Genomic DNA, 25968 nt, shown 5'->3' on the forward strand with positions numbered 1-25968 from the left:
CCATCAACACATCCTACAAGATTATATACAAAAATGGGTTAAATATAAAATAGTTTATCATATTGAAATAAGATAATGAATTATTTAAATGTTCAAAAAGCATAATTTCTGTGATTGTGCTGAATGTCATATTGGCAACTTTCAAATTATTAGTTACTTTCTTTACATCACTTTGGTGACCACAATGAATTTGGTGTTTGATATATGAACTCTCTCCTCCCTTAAAACCGGGCATTCTTTAGCATGATAAAAAACAAATAATAATAATTAGCAAAGAAGTAGTCAAATCAGTCTTAGTAGTAACAAAAGTAGTAGTAACAGCAGTAATAATAAAAATAAAATTGAACAAACCTGGAAATAACTGTTTTGTTGGGGCACTGACTTGTGCTTGCTTTGAGACTCTGTAAGCAGTATCTGAACCTTTGGAATTCTTTCTGTTTGTGCAAAATCCTGTTGTTTTCGATATTCCCTCTGGAGAATTGTGAAAATCTAATGCTTTTAGTACATCAACTGGAGCAGCTGAAAAACAAGCAAAAAATAAGAAAAATGTAATTGAACAAATAATCGAATATAAAAATGAGTCTTTTCCACACAGGAAATAGTATGTAATTCCGTCCTTCAAATCTATTTATCTCTCGGCTTGCTTCTCTAACCCTGGGGGAGGGTCTGGCGAGCATGGGCGGCAGATGGTAACATAAACCATGACAATATTCCCAAATAAAAAATATCTAAAATCTGGAATCAAATCTATAGATAAGCAAGACAGAAGGTATATGTTGTGTGCGCACGGGTGGGTCAACAGGTATATTTGGTTTTTAATATGACCTATCCACGAATTTACTGACATTCAGATGTTTTTCAATTCTAATTTGTAAAATTTTAATAATTCCAGGGCATAAAATTATTTGGAATTAAAGTGAAAACCATCATCTATAAATAATTCCATTATTTTCTAATAAAATTCCTATTCAACTATTCATAATATAGACATAATATAGACAGGTGACTTTGAAGATTCAAATTTACAATAAATATTATACACAAATATTACAAAATATGCAGTTACTGTGCCATACTTTAAATAAAAAAGGAGTTGAAAGAAACATATCAAAAAATATTAGGCAGTCCAACATACTGCCTTGTTTTGAGGGCTTTCTCACAAAGTATTTTACTTCTTATTCACAAAGTATATACAGGTATATATACACACACACACACGTATATAAAGGCATATATAGATACATAAGTATACGTATACACATTAAAGGCATACACAGATACTATGCGTACATATATGTATCTATGTATAATTTGTTGATTGTTAATTTTTTAATTTGCCAGTTACTTCTTGGAACATTCATAGGTGTGTCATGATTAACTTTGAAAGTCCCTGGAGATGAGTCATTAATTTGCCCCTCCCCTTTTATGTAGCTCCAGAGTGTGTAACAAAGGCCTATTTTTTTGGTGGAAGCATAAATTTCTCCATTCCTTTCTTTCCAGCTGCTTCCAGCTACCGTGAAGTGCTCAATATAAAATATATTTAGAACTCTAAACTTTTTCTTTTAAATATAACCTATTTGGATAAAATGCTTAGGATAGAATTCACAGACCATAGAAATCACCCAGTAAAAGGGTATAATTCAATCGTTGTTGGTACATTACACTATTCATTGTCTTAACTGTGGCAAATATATATAACATAAAATTGGCCATTGTAAGCATTCTTAAGTGTACAATTCATTAATTACACTCACCATGCTGTACAATAGTCACTACTATTTCCAAAGCTTTTCCAGCAATCCAAACAGAAACTTAGTTACCATCATACAGTAACTTCCGCTGCCCCTTTCCTCTTAGTTCCTGGCAAGGAATATGAAATTGCCCAGTCTAGAAGTTTCATTTAAGTGAAATCATACAGAAGTGCCCTATGACCCAGCAATTCCATTCCTATGTATAAATCCAAAATAATCGAAAACTGGTATCTGAGCACATAGTTGCACACTGTTGCTCACTGCCGCAATATTCACAAGAGCCAAAATGTGGATACAACCCAAGTTCCCATAAACAGATGAAAGGATCAACAAAAATGTGGTACATGTGACGTAATATTATTCAGTCATAAAAAGGAAAGACATCCTGACAAGTTCCTGTGGCAAGCTTCAAATTCAGACCCCCAAACACTTCTTACCTTAAATGCTGAACTAAATGTGAGTTACGTATACATTTAAGAAAGATCAATAAAAAGCAAGATAATTATTTACTCAATTTTGGGTGAATCTGTGAGTAACGCAGTCATACTGGTGGCAGGTTAAATCAATGAATGAGTTATTTGCAAAGCAAAAATAGTAAGGAGCCCCTTCTACCCCCAGGCAGTTCAAAAACAATCACAAATACGGTGGCTCGCTGAGTGCTTTCTTCAGACATCCATTCCGTTATTTTCAAGCATTTGGATGATTATTGAAGAGTTTATGAACTTTTATTCATTCACTTTCCAACCTGCTTATGCCAGTGCAAGGTCATGGGTGGCTGGAGCCTGTCCAGGCAGCTCGGAATGCCAGGTGGGCACCTACCCTGGCAAGTGGGTACACCATCACGGGGTGCACTCACACACATCCACACTCATTTCTCAGTACCCTGGAGACCAATTTCCCTCACTTTCGAGAGGAAACCCACACAGACAAGGGCAAATTTTAAATAGACAGTGGCCCAGGCTGGAAGTAATTTTTTAAAAATCTTTGTTATAACCTAACATGTTGAACCCAAAACAACACTATTCAAGGTCCTGCTGTACGTATATTCTACTGGCTGCCTATCCGTGTTTAAAATTAAATATTCAGAGCAGGCTACATGCTGGCCAGTGATTCACAAAGCACATCTGATATATGAAATTATAATAATATTTCAGAACACAGTTTTCCTGTTTTTAGTGGCCAATATGATATCTGACCATTTTTACTCTATCTTTACTCTTATATCACTAAGAAAATAATTATAAAAACTGGAATGGCCAGAGAGCAAAATACGTGCTGGTCACTGCCACATTCTTTCCAGGAATTAACGCTCACAAACCGTATGTTCTTAAACCCACCGTGCAGAGAGAAATGAGAATAGCAGAGCAGAGGAAGATTACTCTCAAAGACAATGTAAATATCAGTTCTAAGCTCTTTCCACTTTGCCACCCTCACTGCCATACCCGCAATAAAACCTCTGCAAAAATAGACTTAAAACATTCCTATAATACATTAAAACGATCCTGAGCCAGTTAATTGATTCCTGATGTTCATATTTATTTTAAATTAAACTCAATTCATGTTACAGGATATAAACGACTTTCGAAGAAAATATTTCCAAAAGCCGTGGCATCTTATCTGCTTATTTTATCTTATTTTCTTGTTCTGAAGCCATTCTCAACAGTAAAATTGAATAAAGACTTCAGGACAGACACAAATAGCTATAAAGGCTATAATTCTTCTGTGAAGAAAAGAAGGCAGCCCCATGGCCATGGTCACAACCGAGCACAGGTCAATAACACATAAAATGCACCACAACTTTCCTTCACTCCAAAGTATCTTTAAACACACTCACCTTTTGCAAGAGCATACTCCTCAGAAAACACTAAAAAATATGGGCATAGAATAAAAGTTTTTGTAATTTTTTTTTCTACAAAGGCATACCAAGTGACAAAAAAGCAAACAGTTTAATCGAATCTTAAGTCATTTTTCTTTCAAATAAACTAAATAATAAATTAAGCCACTTGAAATTTTTGCCCATTATGTGATCTCATAATCCATTCATAATCACAGTGCTCAATAAACACGCATAATACGCGAGCAGATCCTACTTCTTTGCACATGTATACATATGCACATATATGTAGGAAACTTTTTATATATATTTTGCTAAATACAATTTTTTAAAGATTAAAAGCAGTAATTTAGTATGGCTGAACATGATTTATCAAGAAAGTAAAGTTTCCATATTGAAAGAAATTCTTAATCCCTTTAATATTTTAATTGTCTCTATGTAGCCAACTGGGCACAGACCACAATTAAGCATTTCAGATGGATCCCATTCAGCACAATATTTTGTTCAGTAATATTTTCTTGCATTTTACTGCATACCCACAGGTTTATTAAGTGAGACCTTAAGATCTCAGCGCTCAGTCTGTTTACCAGCTTGCACGCCTTTCCCATCAATCTGCCAAAGCTGGACTGAGCTTCCAAAAGCCCATGTCAGATGTCACTCCACTGCTCCAAATCCTGCAGAGAACTGGGCCGGACTTCCAGAAGGTATTCCCATTCCTTGCACATACAACCTTGATAATCCAGACAGGCTCACTTCTCCTCCCAGTCTATCCCCACTGCAAGCATGTCCATTCTTAACTCTCATTGCCCTGTAATACCATCTCACTCAGTACTCAAACCAGACTGAACTCAGACTTCTCAGAAACCACCATGAGCTTTCGCTTGCCCCTAGGCTTTTGTAAGTCCTATTTCCTCTGTCCGAAATTCTGAGCTCCACCTCACCTGAGAAATGAGTAGAATATACGTGATGTGCTGTCTTCTCCACAAAGCATTCCCTATCTCCCACAGCTAGGCTAGATGCGCTGACTCCTAATGTGGTACCTTTCACTCTTAGTTTTAATTGTTCGCCTACACTCAACTTTTTTTTGCCAAACTAGACAAAAACAGGTACACACACGTACACAAACATGCACATACACAAACAGGCTATATAAAACATAGGAAAGTAAAACACAATAATGTGAAAATAGATGGAAGCAACTTCCTCTGAAGTTCATAGGGCTTGCTAATGTTGAAACAAAAATCGTTGAGGCCTACTCAACAATGGGCAGTTTGAATGTCCCACCCATTCACTGATCAGTTTGATCCCTGGACTTTGGTCTTCTGGCCTCTGTTGCCTTCATCACCTACAAGGATTGCTGGTCTAATACGTATTATCTCACACTGCCTTGACCATTTTATCTCTAATTCCTCCTCCAAGCTTCTCAGCAAACTGCCCAGGCTCGTAGTGAATGGCAGGATTACATCACAAGCAAGACTGCTTCTAAGGTCCATCTCTACCATTAGCATCTGTGTAATTTGGACAGATTGCTTAACTTCTCTGTGCCTCAGCTTCCACATCTATAAAGTGAGAATAGCAAAGATATTTCCTTGAAGATTTTTTGTCAGAACTGAGTTGGTATTTGTTAATAAGGCCTTTGAATGGGAAAACCACAGAGGGTGCCAAAAAATATCTATCTATATATATCACATTTTAAGAAAGGAAAAAACTATATTAAAATTGTAATATTCTATATACATACACAAGTAACAAAAGTTGAATACAAGCCACTGTAATTGCAAAAGTCAAACGTGACTTTAGTATTAAAATTTAATACAGATTTTTCCTTTCTTAGAATGTGTATGCATTTGTTTGGCACCCTCTGTATGCCTACTATACCTATAGGCTAAGATCTACTTGTTACCTTTTATTTGTTTTTTGAGATAGAGTCTCACTCTGTTGCCCAGGCTAGAGTGCCTGTGGTGTCAGCCTAGATCGCAGCAACCTCTAACTCCTATGCTTCGGTATCCTCCTGCCTCAGCCTCCCAAATAGATAGGTGGAACTACAGGCACACCACAATGCCAGGCTAATTTTTCTATTTTTAGCAGAGATGGGGCTCTCATTCTTGCTCAGATTGGTCTCGAACTCCTGAGCTCTACTGATCCTCCCACTTTGGCCTCCTAGAGTGCTCAATTACAGGCAGGAGCTATCTCCCTTGGCCAATTGTTGCCTATTTTCATATGGTACTTGAGAAAATAATGGTTTTATAATATTTCATGGCTTTAAAAATCAAAAGAAGAATATTTTTTGAAATATGAAAACTACATGAAATTTAAAGTTCGCTCTCATAAATACTTTTACTGAAACACGGCAACACCCATTCATTTATATATCGTCCATAGTTACTTCCACTCTACAATGACAGAGTTTCATAACTACAGCAGAAAGTGCACGGCTCACAAAAGCTAAAATGTCTACTATCTTGTTGCCCTTTTAAGCTGAGTCCTGGAGGACAAATAGGAGTTCATCAGTGAAGAGGAGGCGGAAAGAAACAACAAATACGGTAGCACGGATACAAGAGAGCACGGAGTTCCAGGGAAGCAGTCATGCTTGCCCAGCATGACATCAACACTGAACAAATTAAGTTTTCTAGATTCTCCTTGGATGCGCCATGGTTGCCAAACACCTCTGGAGAAAAATCACATCTCCGTCTGGAAATCACTGCCACAGATTGCCCGTGAGCCATCTACAGTAACACTTACACACTTGCCCACCTACAGATGTATTGCTCTGGTTAGAATAAACTTTCAGTTTCTAAAATATACCCTCCCCCATTTATTTGTCTTTCTTTGATTGGCTAAGGATAGCTGACTGATTTTTTTTAACACTTACTGTCATTAGACTAAGCTGGAGAGCTATTAAAACATCTAGATGCCTGGACCCACCATAGAACTAGTAAACTAGAATGATTGAGGTGGGGCCCAGGCACCCACAATTTTTTTTTTTTTTAAGATGAGGTTTCATTCTGTTTGTCATCCAGGCTAGAGTGCAGTGATGTCATCATAGCTCACTGTTACCTCAAATGCCTGGGCTCAAGCCATCCTCCTGCGACAGCCTCCCAAGTGGATAAGGCCACACATACATGCCACCACAGCTGTCTAATAGGCATCCACATTTTTTTAAAGTTTCTCAGATGAGTCTAATGTGAAACCAGAGAAGAAACTTGGTGCATTCAGACCTAGCCAACATTTTGGTCTAAACCTAAGCATAACTTCTACCAGGATACCTTTCCTTATCCCTCTCAGGTAGTTCATGAGACCCTCTCCTATAATCCCACAGGTCTTTCATTCACATTGGATAATCCCACATTCTACTTGGTATGTTTAATTTTATTAAACAAAGCACGTAGTAAGCCTTTGGTACCTTTTCAGGAAATAGTAATGTAGGATGGGTATGATAACTTATGCCTGTAATCTTAGCACTCTGAGCTAAGAGTCCAAAGTGGGAGGATTGCTTGAGGCTAGGAGTTCAAAACCAGGCTATGCAACATAGAAAGCCCTGTTTCTATAAAAAAAGTAAAATAAAAATAAAAATTAGCTGGGCATGGTGCTTCACATCTGTGTTCCCAACTACTCTGGAGGCTAAGGTAAGATCACTTGAGCCCAGAATTTTGAGGTTGCAGTGAGCTATGATGATGCCACTGTACTTTAGTCAGGGCAATGGAGCAAGATTCTGTCTTTAGGGGAAAAAAGACAGAGAGAGACAAAAATGATAAGGAAACACAGAGCTAAGGAACAAAAGTAAATGTACTTTCTTACATCTCTATAAAAACACTGGTTTAAAAGATCAATATCATAAGAAAATCATAGCTGGAAAAGTTAAGAAAAAATACGTAGTAAAATATTCTGAAGTTGGCAATGAAAACATTGTGTCCTCAATCAAAATCAATTGTAGCCACATCCTATTGTTGACTATTTATAATTTTAATTCTGCCTTATTCAAGGATTATGAGAAAGACAGTTGACCCCAAACTAAGATTTGAATTGTGCAAGTCCATTTTCATGCAGATTTTTTAAAATAAAATAATTGGAGAATTTTTTGGATATTCGTAATAATGTGAAAAAACTTTCAGACAAACCACATAGCCTTTAAACACAGCCAAAAAACTAGAAAAAAGGTTATATGTATCATGAATATACAAAATATATATAGATACCAGCTTACAAGGCCTGACAATTAAGTGCTACCATGCACTTACAGGGCAGTGCTGTACAATCAGCTCAGTAAGGCTTGATAACTTTGGTGTATCAGTGTCTTACACCGGTGTTCATGTCAACACGTGGTGGTGTCTTTCTGAGTGGTGTACATCATTGCTGTTGAGTGTTTTGTATGCCATTGTGAGAGTGTTGGAGCTTGAATTACAGCAATGAACAAACATTAAATTTCTTGTTACAATTGGCAAGAGTGAAAGTGAAATCAGAAACAAGTTATTCCAAGTTGATGAGGAAAATGTCATAAAGAAAATGGCAGCGTACAAGTGAATCAAACATTTTCTGAAGGGAAAGAAAGTGTCACTGATGAGAGGTCAGGGAGGCCATTAATGAGCACAACCATAAAAAATATTAAAAAATTCATTAAATTATGTATCACAATTGTTGGCTGACTGTGAGAAGCACAGCACACCAAGGAAACATCTATGGGAAACAGAAAAATCTTAACTGAAAACCTTGGCATGAGAAAGGCATGTGCAAAAATGCTCCCCAAAGGAGCTCACCAATGAACAACAGCAAAGGGCTCACACAGCTGTCAATGAAGAAGGTTTTACAGTCAACAAATAACTGCACTGTAACACCTTCCCCACTCACCCGATCTGGCCCTCAATAACTTTCTTCTTTATCCAAAGATAAAGGAAATATTGAAAAGAAGATATTTGGATGACATGCAGGATATCAAGGGTAATGTGATGATAGTTCTGATGGCCATTCTAGAAAAGGAGTTCCACAATTGTTTTGAAGAGTGAACTAAGTGCTGGCATCAGTACATAGGTTCCCAAGGAGGATACTTTGAAGGTGACTGTAGTGATATTCAGCAATGAGGTATATAGCTCTTTTCTAGGATGAGTTCATGAACTTAATTGTGAGACCTTCTTACAATGATACAATTGTATTTTGTCATTTACTACCAGAAAATATATACAAATCTAGTATAAAGGTGAAAATTTATGAAAATTTAAGCACACACTTACAGAAAATTTATGAAAATGTAAGCACACACTTACTATTTGCAATAGAGAAATGTAAACAAATGTAAAGATGGAGGTAGTATTAAATCATAGCTGCATAAAATTAGCTATAGTACTTACTGTGCTATTATAATAATCTCATAGCCACCTCCTGTTGCTGTTGCAGTGAGCTCAAGTGTTGTATTTACTTAATTTGCCTTGGGATGCTAATCATCACCACAGGAGCAGTTCATCTCTCTAGTAAGCTGAGTGTCTCAGAAAAAGGGTATCTCTCGCTGTTCTCACATATCTTTCATTGTGTTTAGTGCAATACCATAAACATTGACCAGGAGACCATATGAAGTACCACTAATGTTCTGGAAGTGTTCCCAAGAAGCAGAGAAAAATTATGACATTACAGAACAGTCAAATTGCTTGATGAGTAGCACAGATTGAGATCCGCAGCTATGATTACTAGCCATTTCAAGGATTCAAATGAATCCAGCATAAGAACCACTGTAAAAAAGGAAAAGGAAATCTATGAAACCATCACTGCAGCTATACCAGGAGGTGGAAAAATCTTGCACTTTTGCAAAAAATACCTTTAAAAAAATTTGGTATTGGAAATGCTGCTTTTAAGTGGGTGTAGGATTGCTGTAAGAAATGCAACCTATACACTTTCATATGATTTAAAAAGCAAAGTTATTACATGACAACCTAAACCTAAAATAAGGTGAAGGATCTTACACTGTAGACGTTATTGACTGCAAAGGATGGTTTGATAATTTAGAAAGAAGTATGGCTTAAAATGGCACCTGTGGCTCAGTGAGCAGGGCCCCAGCCCCATATACCAATGGTGGTGGGTTCAAACCCAGCCCCGGCCAAACTGCAACAACAACAAAAAAATAGCCAGGCATTGTGGCAGGTGCCTGTAGTCCCAGCTACTGGGGAGGCTGAGGCAAGAGAATTGCCTAAACCCAGGAGTTGGAGGTTGCTGTGAGCTGTGATGTCATGGCATTCTATCAAGGGTGATAAAGTAAGACTCTGTCTCTAAAAAAAAAAAAAAAAAAAAGTCAAGATAACAGAAGCAGCTTTTGCTGATCAAGAGACAGAAGACAAGAAAATCATTGAGGAGAAAGGTTATCTATTAGAACAAGTTTTTAATGCAGAACATTTTTATTCTGCAAAAATGCCACAAAGGATGTTGGTTAGTAAGGAAGAGAAGTGAGCATCAGGCTTAAGGCAGGAAGGGACAGGCTAACTAGAGTGTTCTGTGAAAATTCAGTCAGGGTTATGATCAGGACTCCCCCATTTATAAATTTGCAATCCCTGGAATCCTGAAGAGAAAAGATAGATGCCAGCTGCCAGTCTTTCAGCTGCACAACAAGAAAGCCTAGACAACAATGTCCCCTTCCGGGACTCATTTCATGAATGCTTTGTCCTTGAAGACAGAAAGTACCTTGCCAGTAAGAAACTGCCTTTTAAAGTTCTTTTAATACTGTACAATGTCCTTGGCTATCCAGAACCCCATGAGTTCAACTTCAAAGATGTTGAAGTGGTCTGCTAGCCCCCAAACACAACACCTCTGTTTCAGCCTGTAGATCAGGGAGGGGATCATTAGAACCCTAAAGTCTCATTACACACAGTATCTATGGGAAGGACTTCAGCACTGTGTAAGAGAACCCTGACAGAAAGAACATCATAAAGGTTTACACCACTGAAGATGCCAGAAAAACATGTAAACACCATCAAGCCTGAAACAAGAAATTGCTGCTAGAGGAAAAACTGTGTCCGGATATTGTGCATGAATTTACAGGTTTTATGACAGAAAGGACACCATGAAAAAGATCGAATGTGACAAACAAGGTGGGGAATGAAAGGTTTAAGATATAGACCCTGAAGCAATTAAGAGCTAATAGACACTATACCACAAGACTTAACAGAAGAAAACTTGATGAAGATGAGTGCTTCCGTACCAACGCCAGAAGATGAGGAAGAAAACAGAGAAGCAGTGCTAGAAAACAAACTGGCATTACACAATATGGCAGAGGCACTGTGATTATTCAATTTGTTTTTAACTTTTTTCTACAACATGTACCTTTCTGGGCAGTGCCTATGGCTCAAAGGAGTAAGGTGCAGGCCCCATGTACCAGAGGTGGAGGGTTCAAACCCAGCCGCAGCCAAAAAAAAAAACTTGGCAAACCTGGCCCCGACCAAAAAAAAGACAGAAATTATGATAAGTTCATATTTTTTTAATTAGACCAACTGTACCTGCCTCTCCTGCCACCCCTTCCACCTCCACCACTTCTGACACAAGACCTATCCTTCCTTTTCCTCCTCCTCTTCAGTCTACTACACATAAAAATCAAGAAGATGAAGAGTTTCATGATGATCCACCTCTGCTTAATAAAGGGAATGGTGAATATATTTTCTCTTCCTTTTGATTTCCTAATAACATTTTCTATTCTCTAGCTTACTTTATTGTAAAAATACAGTATATACACACATATAACATAAAATACTTCATATGTTAATCAACAGTTTACATCATCAGTATCACTTCCAGTCAACAGTAGGCTGTTAGTAGTTAAATTTGGGGTAATCAAAAGTTATACTCAGACTTTCCCATGTGTGTGGGGTTGGCTCCTATAACCCTCACCTTGTTCAAGGGTCAAATGTACATAAAAGGAAGGATCCTGAATTTCTCATTGATTAAGAACAATAAATAAATTTTCTTTGCATATCAGTGTACATAACCATTCCTTGATAATACTAGTCTATAGTTGCTTTCTAGTTCTGTAGCTAAGAATATCTCCCATCTACTTTCTAGGTAACCATCACCATTGCTCTATTAAAGCAATGAAACAAAGTGTTAACTCCCATTGCCTTTTCCACACAGGTATAATCTGTTAGAACATCTGGCCCAATATCCATGGTGTACGTCAAATATGAAAAGGGCTTTGATGTGGGATTTGGCTGCCACACTGATGATGTATAAACACATAAAATGAAATGAAAAACAATGGGAATGATTACACCTACATAGTCTAGATGTGGCTAATATCTGAAAGCTTAAATAATTTAAGACAATATTTGTACTCTAAAATGATCTATGTCTACGTGTTATATAAAGCATTAAAACATCTGTATCTTCAATTTAAAACATCATTATTTCCTAGACATGACAAATATTCCATTAGTTAAAGGAGAAAAATAAATCTCAAAAAGAATATAAGGAGGGCTGCAGAGGCACGGATTAAAATATCAAAGAAGAAGAACAAGAAAGGCTTTAATAAGAAAACAATATTTGGGCAAAGTCTGGAAAGTCAAAGGTGGCTCCTCTATCCTGATCTTTTTTGCAGAATGATTCTAAGCAAAAGGAACAAAAAGTGCAAAGAACAAAAAGTGTGAAGTTGGCCCAGAATGTTAAAGGAAATACAAGTAGACAAATACGTCTGTAGCAAAGGGACTAATAGGGGTATAAAAGTCGAAGTCAGAGAAGTAAAGGTCAGGTTATACTGAGAGCAGATTGTGTAGGGCCTGTGGGATCTTCAAGGAAGTTGGATTTTATTCCAAGTTTGATGAAAAAAACACTGGAAGCTTAAGGGGAGAAGGATGACATGAACTAACTTACTCTTCATGGCTTTAACTTTTTAGGGCAGTATTAGATCCACAGCAAACTGGAAAGTACAGAAATTGCCCACTCACTTCATTTGTTCAGGCCAATGGGGCTGCTATGTTGAGAACAGACCGTAGGATCCCTGGAGTGGAATCAGACAGCATTGAGAAACTACTGTGATTCTCCATAGGTAAAATGTTGGTGTCTTGGACCGAGAGATGAAGTATCAGGGCAGATTCTGAAGGTGCAACAGACAGGGGCTGCTGACAGGGTGGAAATGGGGTAGGAGAGAAAGGAGTCACAGCTGACTCCAAGGGTTTTAGCTTGACCTTCACGATCAATTTTATTGTCATTAAGCGAGATGGAGAAGACAGAGAGAGGAACGGTTTTCTGGGGGCATCCTAAGTTTGAGATGACCCAATAAACGCTGTTAGAAATCTTCAAACAGACAGTCAAGGTTGTGTGTTTGGATTTCAGGAGAATGCTGGGCTAGAAATAAAACTGTAGGAAATTTGTCAGCCTACCAATTTTATTCAAAGTTCCAGTTCATTAATGACATGATTAATTTATTAGTCTTTGAATGAAAGTTGTATCAAATAAAGACTAAAAAATGCTAACAATAAACAAATTTTCCTTCCAAATAATCAAAATAGAGATAACTGTCTAGAATATTAATCCTCAGAAACAAAAATCACTATTTACAATTTTGGAAAGAGATGCTATAATTTGAGTGAAAACAAGAATAATCACATGAAGTTCAGAAATGTTAAGCTACTGTTTTGTCTTATACCAAATTTTATAAATAGATACACATTTTTATATGCTCTCATAAAATACAAAGATTATTTATTCATATATTTTCCATAATAACCATAACTCCCTACTATAAAGGGTACTTTAAAGACGTCTTTCCTGCTTTCATTATAGCAGCAAAAATATTTTTTGATTAATATTTGAGTTTGTAAGCACAGTGTGCTTTAATATAGGCCAACTACCCCAATCTTCATGGTTGAAAAGAGGTATTTCTAGATTAGACAATATCAAAATTCTGAATAAAAAGCAATTTTTAACAGAACGGCAGAGCACTCAGGGTGCAAGTCACAGCTGGCTTGAAGGCAAAACAGACACTGATTTTTTTAGGAAATGGCAATAATATCAGCAGAAATAGGTTCAAGATACTTCCATAGACATTGCCAGTGTCTGATAAGCATGAGCGTTTATCACATCTCAGGTTGTTATATCATTGACAAGTCATCAGAGCTGTCACCAACACTTCACTTGATTCAAAAAAAAATTTATCATATGCCCAGTATATGACTGACTCTGTGTACACTCTGGAAACACTGCCTAAAGACAGATAAAGATGACTGGCAGTGTGATCTTAGTGTGATTAAAATATGTAAGAGTTAAGAATAAATTATAAAAATTACATAGCTTTCTTCAAAATCATTCTACAATTATGTCTATAAATCTTATCAAGCACTCAAAGCTTTATGTACTTCTTGTTTGAAGATAATACTTCATAAAATAATAACACTGATCTATCTAATGTACTACTTTCTAAGAAAGAATGAGTTCATTAAAATAATCATATAGAGCAGTGATTCTCAACCTGTGGGTTGCAACCCACAAGAACTATATTAAAGGGCCATGGCATTAGGAAGGTTGAGAACCACTGATATAGAGGATCCAAAAAAACATATACACTTTTTAAGAAAGAAAAAAAACTATGTTAAAATTGTAATACTCAATACATATAAATAATGTTTGTCATCTTGTATATTTTTATCTCTTATAATTGCATAAGTCAAAGGTGACTTTAATATTACAATTTTAATATGGTCTTTTCCTTTCTTAAAAAGTGTGTACAATGTTTTGACACTATATATATAGATGAATAGGCTACTATTTCTAACAGTTGTTAAGCAAAGTCATAAAATTAATCCCCAATAGCACAGAAAACTGAGATGAAAAGTTCATTAATGAATACTTTACAGAAATATTTCCAATTACCACTTACAGGGCTGTAATTCTTGAATTAAACTTGTCTTCTTGTTTACCAATAAGAAAGTGAAACAGTGATTTGTGCTGCTGTCAGAAGAAAAATACCACTGCCCATCTTAAAGTAAAACATAGTTTTAGAAGTCTAACATTCATCAGGAGCTGAAAATGTTCAGAGGCATCTTTGGAGAGAATGCACAAAACTGTTTCCCAGTTGAAAAAGCTAGAGATGCATTTCAATTTATTTACATTTAGAGTGAGTTAAAAGGGGGAGGGGGTCCTAAAAAAACATGACTTGAGGAAGTCCTCAAACTTTCACCTTATACAATCCCAAGATAATTCGATTTTAATATTGTTCCAGTCTGCTAGGTAGAAGAAGAAGATGATCCATCATCTCAGTATCAGATACTGTCCATTCTGGCACCATGGTAAACAATGAAAACACTAACAAAATTAGATCACAGTTACAACTTCCTGGCACCTCCTAGACTTAAGGGAAGATTGGTGTAGATATGATCACTTTATAAAATAATGATAATAGTTTAGTTTCTGCAAGCCATGTCTTTCAGTGACATTCTTCCAGTTGAGTACATTCCAAATAGCATTAGGTGATCAGGTCTGACATTTTTACACTGAAGGTAATAAGCAAATTCCCAAACCTTAGTCCCCCACAATGGAATCAGACCTGATGTTCCCTGTAGTGGATCCTGATTTAGAGCAAGCAGCGATCTGTCAGAGGCCTGGTTACTTAATGAAACCATGACAACCCCAATTGAATGTCCATGAATACATCTATCAACAGCTCCTAAAAGTTAGTCAAAGGAACCAAAGTAGTGAGTTCTCCACCATCCCTGAAGCTTAGGCTTGTCCACAACATACTAGGAGTCACACGGCCTCCATCACTGAACTTAAGTCCAAGCTGAAGGGCTACCAGAATTATAACATCACCCTTAGCCAAGGCCTCTTTACATTTCTCCATAGTAGTGCTCAAGTTTTTCACACAATTGATGTGATGCTTTCTGGAGTTCAGCTAAATGTATTAGCTGTATTGTGTATTAATATTAGGCCCCAAGGCCCTATAATCATAAGGCAAACCTAGAAGGCTGTGTAGACACATGAGAACACTCAAAAAAGTAAATATGAATAAGTGGTCAAAAGCAAAGACTCTGAAGCAAGATTGAATGTAAATTCTACTTCTAACGAGCTGTGTGACTTCTGGCAAGATAATGAATTTCTCTATTTCTCAGTTTTGTTGTGAGTAAGAGAAGTATTTTGGTATCAACTTACTTCCAGGGCAACAATCACAATGAAATGAGATTCTGTATAATGAGTGCTCACAACAGAACCTGTACCTACTAAGCCCGCACTGGGCATTAGCTCTCACTAGTACATCTGCCTGGACATATGAGGGACAGTTTCACGGAACTGTGACATTTGAGTTAAATTTTAATGTATGGAATATGAGAAAGTATTTGCTAGATGGACAAAAAGGGAAGAGAGACTCCAGGGAAAGTATTCAGAGATAGGTCAGAATACAGGCAAGAGGTTTATGAGGGCTGAAGTGCAGGGAGTACATGGGAGCAGGGTTAGGAGGAGAAACAGATGGTCACAAGCCTGAACGTGCAGAGGGGGCCACATCCTGCAAGGCACTCTACATCATGCTAAGCCATTTAGACAACAAAGGTACCCTCAAAGTCAGTGAAGTGCTGCCAAGACTGGTTAGCATTCCAAAGAAGAGTAACCCAGCAGAAGGCTGTGCTCCACTGTCAGACTCCAGTCCCACAAAAGGAGTAAAGGAAGATGCCGCCACTTTAATATTTATAGCACCCCTTTTTCTGCAAAGCTATCCAGGAGCCCCAAGTAGGAAAGTGCCCTAGCATTCTCATTGGCCTTGTTCAGGATTGCAACTACTGATCTTTCTGGCAGCCATCCTTTCAGGAAGTCGTATGTGAAAATCTGTATGAGGAAGGGAAGCCAACTACCCCACACAGTCTAAGGTTCACGCCATTGAGCCCGGATGTCAGTTTACCAGTCAAACAGAGGAAGGAAGCTTCCACTGATACTCTATGCGCTCAAGTTCTATGAATAGGGACCTTCATTTGCCTGTACAGTACAGGGCCATTCAAGAGCAATTAAATTTGGTTAAAATAAGAAAGAATTGCTTTTTAAGAAAAAAAAAAAGGTTTGAGGGAATTGCAAAAGTTGATTGTGCTAAAGCACTTTTACACAGGTTTGCTTTAGTTCTCAATTGTCAAGTTGTATTTAAGCTGGTCTCTTACTCTGAAATTTGATAACCTTTCCTTTCTCTGAGTTCTTTCTCCTAAATTAATAGCACTGTCTCTAATTCCATGCGCAGCAAGCAAAGAGTTTATTTTACCAGATAACAGTAAGTCTGGTGATCAGCCAATGTCTAAAGAACCACTAGCCAACTCAGTAGTAGGCCAAAGACTGTAACTGATAAATAGATATTACTCACTAAATCACTTAAAAATTGACTTTCATCTTCTTTATGAGCTGATATTAGTCATGTTGAGTTCTGACACGTCTGAAAGTAGGATGGAAAAAAAAGGTACTTGCCTATAAAAATAAAATCAGATAAGGTTTTGAAAGAAGAAATACATGTATTAGATACAATCAAATGTAGAAGGCTGTTCAAAATGAAAAAAAAAAAACTTCAGGTTTTGAATTAAATTATAAGAGAAATTGAGACAAAAAAGGTCCAAAATTAAAAGATATTAAAAATTACACTGAAAATTGTATTTAAGGTTGACTCTGCAGTGAGAGAATTAAGGGAACACTGCAACTTTTTATAACACTAGTCTATACCTCTCTTTCTTCTTTGCTAAGGAACAAAACATCAATGGTCAAAAAAAAAAAAGTTTGGTTTCCTCTCGCCACTCCTAGCTCAGGTCACATTTCCCCAGTATTAAATGAAGGAAGTGGAGGAGTAAAAGCAGAAAGGCAGACCAGCTCGCAGTTCCCCTTTGCAGGTGCCTTGAATTCCTAATGAACACACCAATTGGCCTTAATTACTTTTCCAAAGGGAAGGAAGAGAAATTTATTTAGGGGCCAATAAAATTCAGGCTTTTAAATACCTAAATGTAATTGTTACAATTACAGAAAATGATGGGGATGGCTCTATGTTATAAAACTCCATGTTTATATAAATTGTTGGAGTTAATCTTGAGTATTAAAAATTCATAACAAATGAATCCATGATATCATCTTCAAGACCTTAAGAACGCATCGTTTTTCCCTAAAGACAGAAAGAGCCTTAACTTGATAGAAACAGTACAGTTGAAGAATGAACTTCTAGAAACAAATGTTGAAGTACAAAATCAAATTCTTCCTCCCTTATTTCCTCAGTATTTCACATGTGGTAATAAAATTTGTCACAGTTGTTGACAGCACATCAGATATCATAGTAATTCATTTAGAGTGAGTACTTCCTATAAACTAACCATCCATTTATTCCTGAGGTAAAAAGTATTTATGTAGTTTCAGATGCTTTGAAAATCTGAAATAAAACCTTTATTTAGAATTTGCACTACTAAGTTCTCACTTATTTTTCCTAAAGTTTACCATTTACTTAGAAAAAAATATCTGTTAAACAGACAACACACAGCAAGTGTGCCATGATGATTACCTGACTTACTAATACAGACCATATTTCATGCCTGCATATGATATATATCATCCGAACAATAAAAATTAACATAAAAGATCTGAAGCTTGTCATTATTTTCCTTATTAGAAATAAACATATAATTTTCTTAGCTTCTTTAAAATTCAGGGCAGCACCTGTGGCTCAGTCAGTAAGGCGCCGGCCCCATATACCGAGGGTGGCGGGTTCAAACCCGGCCCCGGCCAAACTGCAACCAAAAAATAGCCGGGCGTTATGGCGGGCGCCTGTAATCCCAGCTGCTTGGGAGGCTGAGGCAAGAGAATCGCTTAAGCCCAGGAGTTGGAGGTTGCTGTGAGCTGTGTGAGGCCATGGCACTCTACCGAGGGCCATAAAGTGAGACTCTGTCTCTACAAAAAAAAAATAATAATAAATAATAAAAAAAAAAAATTCAAAGTTGACCCTGGTCTTCCACCAACAGCTTTAGAGAGAATATAAAACTATATTCTTAATCCAGCAATAAAAGTATAAAAAATATTTGGAAATTATTATACTTTCTACTCTGATGCAGGTAATCTTACAGAATCACATAATGAGGTATACTGAGGATCAATAACTACATTTCTCTGAATTTAGAACACTGAAAAATTTTTAAATGCATTTTATGACTTGTTTCTTATCCAATTGTCTTTAAATCAAGAGCATTTGCGTTTAATTGCTTTCTCACTAATCTAAACTCCAGCACATATACATTTAAGTAACATCCTGGTAATTTTATCAAGTCTCCGACTTCTATTATTTAAAGATTTTTTAATCACTATTAAAGATCTTCACTCTACTCACTCAAAAAAATTGTAAATACCCTAATCATTTGGTTGTTTTTATGACTATTCCTTTAACAACTTTTTGTGCCTTAGTATCCTCATTTACTAAATGAAAAGTTAGGATTGATTAGCAATCTTTATAATCTTTAGCACTAGGATTCTCTTTTGTCTTTAAAAAAACTCATGTAAATATCTTTTTTCTTTTAAAAACTCAGCGTTGTAGTATATGCTTTCTACAAAGCTTAATTTGAGACTATGCTACCATTAAATAGGCAACAACTCAATAAATTAACCAGAGTGAAGATTATTTATACCATGTTTTTAGAAGTGACTATTTACACATTTTTGTCAAACAGAAATCCAACACATAAATTTGAGAAGTGAGGTATGCTTTACTGTACTTTATGGATAGCTTAGCTTCAACAATGTGATCCTTCTATTTCAGTAACAAATTAAGAGAGATCCTGACTCTAAAATACATAATTCAATTGCAAGCAATCATGCTATCTGTGTAAATATATTTCTCATTTTGCAACTTCCTAATTTTGTTTAAAACTATACAGATACCTCTCAGTAACTTTTATAAAGTAGCCCCTCAGTATTAACCATGAAGGAAATGGTCACTTTAAGATATTAGTAAAATTAATTTCAAAACTAATAGACAATTAAGTGAAAGAACCCATAATAAACTGACTCTATTTGTGCCACCTAAGCTGGGCTATGTGTATATAGCACTCAGGAAGATGCTTCTCAGAAGCAGCCTATTATTCATCGTTATTTGCCTACTACAGACTTGGTCAATTTTGAATTTAAAAACAAACAGAAGACACTGCATTAATCATCTTAGCAAACATGGCCTTTGTTATCAGAAGCATATCTGATCTTTGAACTGATTTCTGATTCAGTGACCAAAGGGACAGATCTGATCTCTCTGCAAGGTTGGACTAACACACGCTCCTGAAGCAGCACCATTTCACCTGCTGATCCCGGGCACTCAAAACAACACTCCTCCAGGGCTTACTACAAATTGCTGACTAGCTTTCAAAGTTCCTCCTAAAAATGACCAACTGTTTGCAAGACATAGTATTGGCTCCACTGACAAAGGTTGAATATAATTTTAATTAATAAAAAGAAAATCCAATCAGATATTATTTTCTTAGTATTCAATTATAGCTATCTTTGCTCAAACTGTTAGTAAAAACCCTTACATAAAATCATCTAACACAATCATAGTGTAGTCATGATATATCTGAGGTAAATCCTATAGATCCTACCTATAATGGACTAATTGCCAAAAAAAAAAAAATTCATAAAATAAAATCCAGGTTCAAATCATTTAAGTTAACCATAGGCAAATATATAAAACACAAAACTCAAATCAATGTAAATAAATACTTGTAAAAACTACACCTAGACTTTTTATTCTAAATCAACAGTAAAAGTTGAAGTATTTTAAAAGTATGTTGATATTTTTAAATTATAGTTTGAGTTTTCAGTGGAAATATGACTACCTGTTACATCGTGAATATTTAATCCACTCATATCCAAGAACTTTCCTCTGTATTATTTTCTCTAAAGTCTAAATTTACCATAAACCTAGACCTTTTTAAGGCTTTGATGTTTTAATTTTATAAAAAAATAGACTTTATTTTAAATTATGTTTGGGTTTAGCCATCCAAACATACCACCACACTCAGTGAAATCAACATCATAGTATGATGCTGAAATATAGTATCTTTATTTAGAACTGGTATAAAGTACCACTCAATACTTCAACCACAAGTCTAAAGGCCAGTATTATAACTGGACACAGCATTTATTTTTCCCGTATGTGGTGATTCACGCTTGGAGAGCCAGTGTTCTTGTTTTAAGCTTTAATATACTACTATTTCCCTTTTGGAGTTTATTAGTAGACAAGAATGTCTACAAAAGTAGTTTTAAGTAACTATGTGGCCTCCCATTAAGCAATAAGCACCAAGCAACTTGATAAAACAAATACCCAAATCCTACAATACGCAGATCTAAAGTATCCTATGACTTTTCACTAGAAAAGACGAACAGAAACCCAGCAAGTCTGATCCTACGCTTTTCCATTTCTCACATCACTTGGCTTTTGAACAATAGGCAAAGTTATTTTTACACCATTAACTTGATGTGGTAACTGAGATGTTTATTTAAAAATGTCTCAAGGATGTTGCCAGATTTAAAATAGAACATTATACATTAAAAATGTAAAAATTTAATCTTCTAATATTATCAGTATTTATAGAAAGGCTCAGTGTGTTGGGGGGAAACGTATTTATCTTCAGTGAAATAATCATTTAATTCATGCAGTGGTGTCCCTTGAGCTTATATTTCATCTATCATTGAAAAAATTGTTTCTATGTTTGTAAATAGATGCCCTTATAAGACTCTTACCTATATGTGTATGATATGCTGGAAAAGAAATGATATACCCATTCTTCCTTAATCAAGTGTCTCTTCCCAATATCAATGTAGTTGGACATTACGAGGCTTCAAGTGCTATGGCAGAAGCCTGAATTTCCAAATAATAAATTAACCAGCAGAGGGCATAATTGCGGACAGAATGGACCAATCCAGCTGATGGCCAGGTACCAGATAGGTAAAACGCAAACTTTTTGATGGATCTACTTTCAAAGACTCTCTTATTTATCCTCGAAAACGTGAAAACGAATGACTTAACAAAATTAACATAACCCCTTTCAAAATTCAAGTGTGGCCCTAAGGAATCTCTGACTGTGATCACCAGGGGAAAAAAAAAAACACAAAAGTCACACGGAGGACTAACCCAGCGCTGACGGCCCCTCAGGAAGGTGAAGGTCATTAGCGCGTGGCGGGAACACACACCTGGTCGCAGAGCGCGGCCTCCGCGGGGACCGACTCCCCTCGGAGAACTCAGACCTTGGCATCTAGGTTACACTCAGGTTTCCGCTAACGCCGACGCATGTGGCCTTGGCACGTTCTTTTTTTCTCCCTTAGCCAATCCTCGCCACCCTCTTCCTATCCCCCAGCTTGTCTCCGCGCTCCCCGCGAAGCCGGGCTCGCTCAGCTCCGCAGGCGGCGCCTGCCGGCCGAGTCTACAGCACCTAACGGACCGCTCGGGCCAGATGCCTGGTCGGGAAAGGGCGGGGGAGGAGGAGGGGAGCAGGAGGAGAGGAGGGGAGGGGGGAGGGGGAGGGGGAAGTCGCTCTCCCTCCTCGGGTACTGACAGGGCTGCAGACTTCCAAGCAGGTCTGGTCATTGCATATTTGGTGGTGCCACGTAGGAACTTTCCTCACCTCTCTCTGCGCGCCCCCTCCCCGGCCGTCCCCATCCCTACCCCTCCGCCCCCAGCCCCCCATCTGCTGGGCGACTTTCATCACTCTCCAAGTGCAGTGCACGTCCAACCTGCAAGAAGAGGTGGCAGGGGGAATCACAGAGGGGAGGAGGGCACGGAAATTCACGGAAGGTGTTTTCTCTACCTTGAACACGTTCCTAATAACCTGCCAATCCGGCTAAAACCTCCTCTCCCCCTTCCCCCCATCCCACACACACAAACTGTTTTCAATCTTCTAGATTCAACCCCTGGTTTCTCTTATATCCCCCAAAGTAAAACAGCCTGTTTCTCACTTTGTTGCAGACAAAGAACTTTATCAAGGTTCATTTTATACCCTTTCTCTATATTTTCTCCTCAGTTCACCCTTAAAAAAGATATTCCCATTAGTTAGAATCTGAAGAAACCAGAAGATGTGTTCAAAGGGCAATCTGAGGACTGGTCCTCGAACAAAAGCTTTATATGACTGCCCTTGTGTTCAAGGTAGAATTTTTTCCTCTTTTCAAAGAGGCTGGAAAGTGGTGAAGGGCATTTTTAGCAGGCTCTGAGCCTGACAGATCTTTTTCTCCTGCTACCTACCTCCCCTCCCATTATTGTCCCGCCTACATCTCTCCCTCTCCCTCTCCCTCTCCCCAGTTTCCACTTCCAACCTGGTGGCAGGTACAATCTGGATTTTATTTAAGGGCATTTTACCCCCTTGGGGGCGGGGAAGAGGGAAAGGGGGGAGGGGCACAGACGGCGAGCGAGACCGACGGCATCTCCCACCTCCCCAAATGCATTTTTTTCTTACCTCCTCTGACCTCTCTAGCTTGGAAGAGGAAAGTCAATGCGAGGGTTGTTACAGTGAAGTCCCAGAGCCACCGTTTCGTTTTCCACCTAGAGGACCACAGCTCCATCTCCGAGCCTCGCGCTCACGCCGGTGAACTCAACCCACGAAAGTGCGACTGCAGACCAACTTCGTCCCTTCCGAGGTACGGCCGGGGATATGCGCTACACAGCCATGGGGGAGCGTGAGGTGAAGAAGTCTAAGGGCTTTTTCTTTGCAATTTGATGGTTTCCTTCCTTCCTTCCTGTCCCTCGCCCCCTCCTCTCCCTCTAGGCTGGCCCGGCGGCTGGGACCCTCCGATGCGTCCTCGGCCGGGCCCTGCCTTCACACTGAAGGCAGATGAGGGGCTTCAACCAACAAGTCGAGAGCACTCGGTGCCCCTAAAGGCTTCATGCAGTCAGTGGGCCGGACAAGCGGCTCGGCGGCCCCCTCCCCCGCCCACTCCGCTCCCCCGCCCCGCGTCCCCCCAGCTCCCGCGCGAAACTGACAAGCGGGCGGAGGGTCGGGCCCAATCACGCGCCTCCCGGCGGCCGCGAGCCCGCCCCCCTCGCTCCGCCGGGAACCGGGGCTCCGCAGGCCCGGCCCACCGCCCACCCCCCAGCTTCCCACCCTGCTGCTCCCGCCTCCCCGGCCCCAATCCCGGAGAAGAAATGGGAGGGAGTTCCGCGGGACGCGTGCTTGGCTGCAGAGCTTTGGGAATGAAAGGAATTGCAGGAGAGCCCCGGAGCGCACGGAGTTTTCAAGGAGCTTCTGTACTCAATAAAAACAGCTACTTGTCTGCTCGCCGCAGTCTGTCCGCCTCCTGCTCGTCGGCGGGGGAGGGGAGGAGCCCGGGGCTGGCAGCCGTAATCCTACCCGCGCGCAAAAATCTGCTGCGTGTGGCAGACGTGCAACCGGCGGACTCCTCGCCCTGCACACTCCGAAAAGTATTTTTATTCCTTTTTTAACCTATACTTAGAAGAAAGGAACGAAGGTGGCATAGAGGGACCCTAGAGGTCAAAACCCACGAGTTTGTAGGGAAGCTCTCCTTGGAGATTTGGAACTGACAGGTTTCTCTATTAAAACGTTTAAATTCAACACCAGGTCCATTCAGGGGCTCGCCTCTTACAGAGCTGAACTGTACTTTGAGGGAGGAGGAGAACGAAATTTATGAGAGCTGACATTAAGGGGGTGAGTAATTTAATTTTCCAGCTGATTCTAGCCTAATCCTTGAGGAGGGAGAGAGGCTGAGGGAGGGTTGGGTGGGGGGGGGGGGGAAGGCAAGAAAAGCGACTAACAGAATTCTCCAAGCGCCTAGGCCCACAGTCGGGACCCTGAGACCTAGGAGCTGAGCGTACGGCCACTCCCCAGTGAAAGTAATGAGGAGAAGCAGGTTTCCAAATTCCCTCTTCACTTACTCCATCCTCAAAGTAATCCTCTGAAACCTGGAATATAGATCCCCAGGTCATTTTTTGCACGTTAAAATTATTCCATTCTATTGACTCTCTTGTGTTCCTTAATATTTCCAATGATGTTTCTCTGGAAGACTTTCTGGAACATGCCCAACAGGGTGCCAGCATACATTAGCCACTCAGCTGAATGAATGGATACATTTTTCTGCTGACAAAGCGTGGAGGTGCCCCTCAGAGCCTACTTGGACATTTAAGACATTTGAATACCTATAGTCCTCAATTAGTTTACTGGGTACATATATTCAATTCAGTAGCTGCCACTAATCTTTAGGAGCCAAATTTTTGTCATCAAAATATGTCTCATGATCCAATAGGTTATATCACATCTTCATGTGGTTTAAAAGAAAGGTGATCAGAGCCTAGATGGAGCCCCCAAGATGGAATTGCTTAATAACATGAATAGAGGCATGTAAAATTAGGAATGAAGGTAGCAAATACTTTCAATAACAATGTTACTTTCTGAGACAAAGAACCACTCTCTCATCAAGTTTATCTATTAGATTACAGGCTAAAAAAAAAAAAATACACACTTTGTAGAGCTGCCGGCAGAATTTTGGGGATGCAGAGAAATACCAATAACTCCTCAGATTACTACCTCAAGCTGTTAACATAGTTTAATAAAATAATTTAATATCATGTTGCATTCGCATCTGGAATGTACAATCACAAATTAAGAACCTCACAATGGAAGTATCGATAAATTTACCAACTTCCTCTTCTCACTAGCAAAAATTTGCCGTTTCCAAACTTCTTTAAAATATATTTCTGTCCAATTTTTTGTGTATTTTAAAAATTATTTTCTAGGTCTTCTCTTAAATATAAAATAGTGACGTGAATACCAGTTTAGAAATACATATTTGTAAGGCTGCCAGAATCCTAACTCAATTCACTAGAGAGAGTTGTTACACTTGCAGCAACAGGTAGAAGTGGTGTTCCAAATTGTTTCTCAATAGCTCCCCTGATTTAGTAAGAATTCCATAGACTGATACTCTTCTGGGAGGTGCGAAATGATGCAGGGAGTCTACCAGGTCCTACCTTCTGGTCACATCTGAGACCTTCTCACCACTATGAAAGGGTCCTTTCAGGCAAAGTATGTTGGATAAATGGAGTTATTACTACTGTATGCTCCCTGTACTCTGTGGTCTGAATTCCTCTGGCCTCTGCCCAGCTAGGCATAACCTGGTCTGAATTAATACCTCTGGAAGGAAACAAGGTAGCTTCATGGTGCCGAATAATTGTGTCTAACCTCCTTTTCTCCTGCAGCTAGCTGCCAGATCTAGAGATTCCCAGGAACCTACCCGTAGATTTACAGGAGATGAACTCAATGGAAGGAAAGATAATATTCCACAACAAAAGAGAACAGGGGAAAGCCAGAAGAGATCCATCTACTTCCCTACCGGGGGGAACTTCCACCGCCATTATTTCCTAGACCACTTTTCAGCCCATCATTGCTAATTGTTCATACATAGATTCAAAATGTAATAAAATGTGACAGTTTTCCAGAT

General features: G+C 38.6%; 1 protein-coding gene across 3 annotated transcripts in view; it reads right to left on the reverse strand.

Annotated features, from left to right (window-relative positions):
• COL11A1 (collagen type XI alpha 1 chain) overlaps nucleotides 1-23424 on the reverse strand; it is a 209532-nt gene extending 186108 nt beyond the window's left edge. For 2 of the 3 annotated variants that reach the window (XM_053591954.1, XM_053591955.1), the window contains exons 1-2: nucleotides 22977-23424; nucleotides 352-519 (exon numbers count right to left, since the gene is read on the reverse strand). In XM_053591954.1, coding sequence (XP_053447929.1) covers nucleotides 352-519; nucleotides 22977-23082 — 274 coding nt within the window. In that variant the 5' untranslated portion in view covers nucleotides 23083-23424. Of the gene's footprint in view, nucleotides 1-351; nucleotides 520-21661; nucleotides 21932-22976 lie in introns of those variants that run through there. The other variant, XM_053591953.1, reaches the window with a different exon arrangement.
• Nucleotides 23425-25968: the final 2544 nt, after the last annotated feature.

This window comes from Nycticebus coucang, chromosome 5 (assembly GCF_027406575.1).
Source record: "Nycticebus coucang isolate mNycCou1 chromosome 5, mNycCou1.pri, whole genome shotgun sequence".
NCBI classification, from domain to species: Eukaryota; Metazoa; Chordata; class Mammalia; order Primates; family Lorisidae; genus Nycticebus; species Nycticebus coucang.